General features: G+C 40.4%; 1 protein-coding gene across 5 annotated transcripts in view; it reads right to left on the reverse strand.

The window, feature by feature from the left end:
* Positions 1-5,132, reverse strand: part of ptprea (protein tyrosine phosphatase receptor type Ea) — a 52,458-nt gene that overhangs the window by 3,724 nt on the left and 43,602 nt on the right. For all 5 annotated transcript variants that reach the window (XM_032502183.1, XM_032502185.1, XM_032502184.1 and 2 more), the window contains 10 exons: positions 4,113-4,189; positions 3,753-3,789; positions 3,561-3,658; positions 2,786-2,905; positions 2,272-2,435; positions 1,881-2,016; positions 1,583-1,732; positions 685-778; positions 432-508; positions 161-295 (listed from right to left, as the gene is read on the reverse strand). In XM_032502183.1, coding sequence (XP_032358074.1) covers positions 161-295; positions 432-508; positions 685-778; positions 1,583-1,732; positions 1,881-2,016; positions 2,272-2,435; positions 2,786-2,905; positions 3,561-3,658; positions 3,753-3,789; positions 4,113-4,189 — 1,088 coding nt within the window. The remainder of the gene's footprint in view (positions 1-160; positions 296-431; positions 509-684; positions 779-1,582; positions 1,733-1,880; positions 2,017-2,271; positions 2,436-2,785; positions 2,906-3,560; positions 3,659-3,752; positions 3,790-4,112; positions 4,190-5,132) is intronic.

Below are 5,132 nucleotides of genomic sequence, written 5' to 3' on the forward strand. Positions count from 1 at the left end.
GAAAGTAGTAGCGTTTGTGATGCATTCCACTAGAACAGGATGAATTTAGATCACAATTTTTAAAATGATTAATCATGCAGGCCTACTCCAAATATGAAATGCGGCATACATGAACTGAAAATGGGAATATAGATTGGTTAATGTAGCCATTACTCCTCACCTGCTCCCTCTCCTGGAGCTCGGTGAGCATGACAATTGAGTGACATTTCCATTCCCACACCATTCTCCAGAAATCCTCTACCGTGTGCGTTAAAGGGCCCTGGGTGGCGATGAAGTAGTCCTTCTGTCTGTAGCCCTGAGTCGCAGCAAAACACACACGTCATAACACACACTTTTTCAGCTCCAAATAATGTGTCTTGCTTAAAATGCCTGTGAATTATTTTGGACAGGAAGGAAGGAGGACGGCATAAGGTCATAAAATGTGTACTTACGTCTATAAAAGATGCGTTGATGAAATCGGTATACTCCTGCCCTCTTCTCATGGAGAGAATAACTCTGTTAAAGTCATCTGAAATAGGAAAACCTCCGTTAAAACCAAATGCTGCAGAGCATAATATTGAAGAAAAGTCAGATTCCAAAAGAATCCGACATCTGATATAATGTGGAGGTTTAAATCTGCCACAAATTGATACATCAAACAGGCGTCCGATCTATTTAGTTCTATGGTTTTCCTTCTTTTCTTACATGGAATAATTTGCAGAACTCTGTTCTTCTTCATGTTGGCTGGAAGGTTCCCCATTCTCATGTTCTCCTTCATTATTCGCATGTTGGTCAGTTTCTGGGCAGAATTGAGCAAAGTGTTACAATAGTGCAAATTTTCAATGTACTTTTGCTCACAAAATTAAACGGGAAACATGTATGGTCAGTTCTTGCATTGCAACTACTTTCTTGAAAACATTTTTTCCCTGTAATGTTCAATTTTTTAGCAATAAAGACAGATGTTTGTCAACAAAATGTTTTGTGAACATCAATGACATTCAAAACGGTGATAACTAAAACAGATATACAACACACCATGTATACAGGGTGTATATGTATGTATACATGATACATGTGTATACACATTTGTATTGCAAACAGACCTAAGTACTACACAGATAAGAACATCTGCCTCTGCACTACCAAAGTGAACATAAAATAACTATAAAATATATAAATATGTAAATACATATGACGCTGTTGTCCAAACCCACACAGTCGACAGACAGAGACAGCATCTTGGAGTTTGTGATCAATTCTGTATGGTGATGTCACCAAGTGGTGTCCCATTTCATAGGGGTATGTTTTCACCCCTACCACTTACCCCTTGGTTTCAAGGGCCAAGGGGTAGGGGTAAGACAGAGAAATGGGATTCAGCCTAAAAGTAGCTAAAGCTGGTAAAAATCCTCACTTCTTCCTACCATGCTTTTCTCTGCAAGGTTGATTTTTTAAAGTCTGATAGATTTAAACTTAAACGGTTGCATAGCAGTACATTTTCTATTGTTTTATTTATTATTATTGAAATAGGGAATTTAACACACTTTAATATTTGATTAAATGTCATCTTTTTTTGCGGACCGCAATGTGACATGACATGTCTTACCTTAAACTCTTCCTCTAGGCCCACCCGGTCGCCGTCTGCAAAGGTGTTGTGCAATTTGTGCAAATGTCCTTCCAGAGACGACACGTCCAGCTCCGTGTCTCCGTAGAGGTAGTATTCAAGCAAGGCCTGGTAGATGAATGAGTACTGCATCTGGGGTGGGAATATACACAAACAGGTGGGGACATTTAAAATCTTACAGATGATTGAGGAGGGATAATTAACGCATTCACTGTCAAGAATTAAGCGTAATGTCATGTTGTTGAATAAACGAGTGAACTTTGTCCTGTCTCCGACTCACATCCGTCTGAATGAGCTGTGAGCGCTGCTCTCGTATCTTGGCCACAAACCCAAACACGTCAACTTTCTGCTCTGCGTGCATTGTTTCGATCATGGCGTCTATTACGATGAAGGTTCCCGTCCTCCCGACGCCGGCGCTGCAGAGACGCAAAACAAACCGCAATCCTCAGCTGACCCTTGCGTTTTAGCAGACAACAGCAGTGAAACAAAGGACGTCTGTTCTTGTAACCCAATGCTCAGAATGTTTCCAGACATTGCTGACAGTTTGTTTTCAAGCAGATATTTCTCTCCGTGGAAACAAATTGGATAATTAAAACCGTTTCAAAGGAATGTGCGGGCGAAAGCAAGTAGATCCTAGTAAACAACGATCTATTTGCTCAGCGCTCTGGTACCTGCAGTGGACGACGATAGGCCCAGAGAAGGGCGGATTAACCGCCTTGACCTTTTTGAGGAACTTGAGCATGCCGATGGGGGAGAAAGGAACTCCGAAGTCGGGCCAGCTGGTGAAGTGAAGCTGGGTGACCAGCCTGGGAGTCTTAGAGGCATCACTGGCTTGCTACATAGAAACACAAACCAAATGTTAACACCACCTGCGCAGCGGGTTTGAAGACGAAACGGGGCAGGCCCAAGGGGCAATATCTGATAATGCTTTCTGTTGAAATGGAGATTAATCAAAAGTAGCAACATCTTTCGTTTAATGATCTAGATACATTTTCTGTTCACTATGATTTTTTTCAAAAGTCATTCAAAACTAAGAATTTAGAAAGTGTCTAGTTGACTTGCTATGAAAAAGGAACTAAACTACTTACGATGAAATGTGCAGTAGTGTTTTACAAACACCACCTTCCTGTTTACATGGAAGTTCTTTGAAGCAGAGTAAATATAAGAGTGCTGCCTAAAACTTACATATTGTATACAGAACTTGCGTATCGTGTAGTCCACGAGAACGGTGAAGTCTTCTACTGCCACCCTCATCTTCCCGTAGGTCCAACAGCCCTGATCCGGCCAGTACTGGTAACACTTGTCCTGGGGAGAGATGCCAGACAGCCGTGATTCTAGGGTGAGCAAACCTACTCTAGGAATGTATTCAAGGACTAGCCTTTCGAGGGAAAAAGGGCCTAAATGCAAAATTCCAGTAAAAAAGATTTTTTTAAAAGGCACCCATTTTCCAATTTCACAGCCAGTCAGTCCAGATTGGTATAAGCGAGAGGGGAGTAACCGCTCAATACAAGACTTTGCAGGGTGATTATGACATGCCGTAGAGGACTTTATTACACATTATGTAGCCATCGATTTTAAAGTGCCTGCACGCTGAATTAAATCCTTTTCAATTCTTTACTTATTGATCTTTTTAGTCCCCCCCCCTTTCTCCTTATCCAGTCAGAGTTCTGGTTCACAAAGACTGAACAATTATAGCAGAAATACACATGTCAGAGGGGAGATTACAGGTGTGAAATGAATAGTCTAAATTAAACGCCACGGTGTCACCTTTGACCATAAGTAATGAAATCTATTTGAAGCACATTTCTTCTCAAATCTTTCTTTGATGATCCATTAATCCCTACAAAGAAAATCTGACTTTTCACTGGCCCCCTTTGCAGAAAAAGAAGGGAATGAGGGTGTTATAGTGTCCGTAGACACTCAAGCACATTGAGGAAACACACAAGGCCAAATCACCCACTTCTTTTCTTTCTTTCAGATTTGTCAGCATGACAACAGTCGCAACTTTCTGCTCCCATATCATCCTCCAGAAATCTGCCACGGTCTCTTCTTTTGGGCCTGTGAGATAAAAACATTTGATTATAATAATATACTGTACATATACTAAGACATTAAATAAAATAAAATGCATGTAATTTCTACACACTCTTACCTTGTGCTGCTATGAATTTGTTTTTTTCTGTGTAACCCTGTCGAAAACAAATATTAAGTTGATAAAGAATATTAATATAAAGCTCGAGAACAACTTGTAACGGACCTTGGGGTGAGATTGTCTCTTCGACTGCCGTTACCAAGGTCGAGAATAAAAGAATGTTCAATCTCAATTTTAAAACTAACTTTTAAATACCTTGCGATGAAATTATTCAAACCCAACCATTATTAAGCTGATTTATGATATTCCTTTATAGATGAAATCAGGGCTATAACTGCTATTTTGCTACAGTCAAGTGTTGCTATTTTACAAATGTACAGTGTTCGGCAGAATGATTAAAAAACAAAAAGCATAACTCACATCAATGTATGAAGCATTCACGTAGTCCGAACAGGGATTTCCATCAAGCTGAGTCAACACCACTCTGGAATGATCATCTGTTGGTGAAAATATCATTGGACGGTTTAGAGGGATACAGTGGATGAACAATATACTGTGGCGGGAATGGGAAGTATAGGTGTGGCAGTTGTGTACAGTGTTCATATGTGTGCCTTTACAGCTTGGCATACATGGGCAATACCACGTGTGCGTTGCGCATGAGAATCTGTGAACATAGGAGCAGCACTAGAACGGGGGAACAAACGTAGTCCCGTAGCTGTCCATTTTAAGAAAGCTGGTCAGAATGTTAGCACATTGAGACATGTTGGGGCGTTAAGAACCCTCCAAGAGGGGTGGTCATGCTAAAAGCCTTCTTCAGAGAGAGACGTTTTGGATTTATTACCTTAACATAATGTCCCCAAACGGCTTAAATCAAGAATTTGATATAAAACCTTCTTTTTTAATATCCTGTTAAGAATAATAATAATGCATCCTTTATTAGTCCCACAAATTACAATTTACACTCTTATTACACACGGGCCTGAATTACACACACACAAAATTAATTTGAATATTACAGTGCACGTAGCATAGAGAGTAATAGTTTGACTTGGAAAATACACATTAATTTTCTTACCGGGAGTTAGACGAAATGATTGATACTGGGGCTGAACGATATCGTGTTTTAGCATCGACATTGCAATGTGCGCATGCGCGATAGTCACATTGCTGGACGTTGCGATGTTAACACAATCCTTTTTTGCTGCTTGATGGAAAAGTAAACTTACGTTTGTTTTCTATTACATAATTATTTCCGTACGACCCTTCCCCTTTGAGACAGGTAGCTAGATGGGTACCGTGTGTATGTGACGTTAGTCCGACTGGGTTTGTTATGGGAAGTGAGGCTCTCCGTGTGGAGAAAAGTACCGAAGGCAGCAGCTGACGCAGTGATGTGCATAGTTTTGATGAGCAGTCGATGTTTTATGTTTGCTGCAAATACGA

This window comes from Etheostoma spectabile, chromosome 21 (assembly GCF_008692095.1).
Source record: "Etheostoma spectabile isolate EspeVRDwgs_2016 chromosome 21, UIUC_Espe_1.0, whole genome shotgun sequence".
Classification (NCBI taxonomy): domain Eukaryota; kingdom Metazoa; phylum Chordata; class Actinopteri; order Perciformes; family Percidae; genus Etheostoma; species Etheostoma spectabile.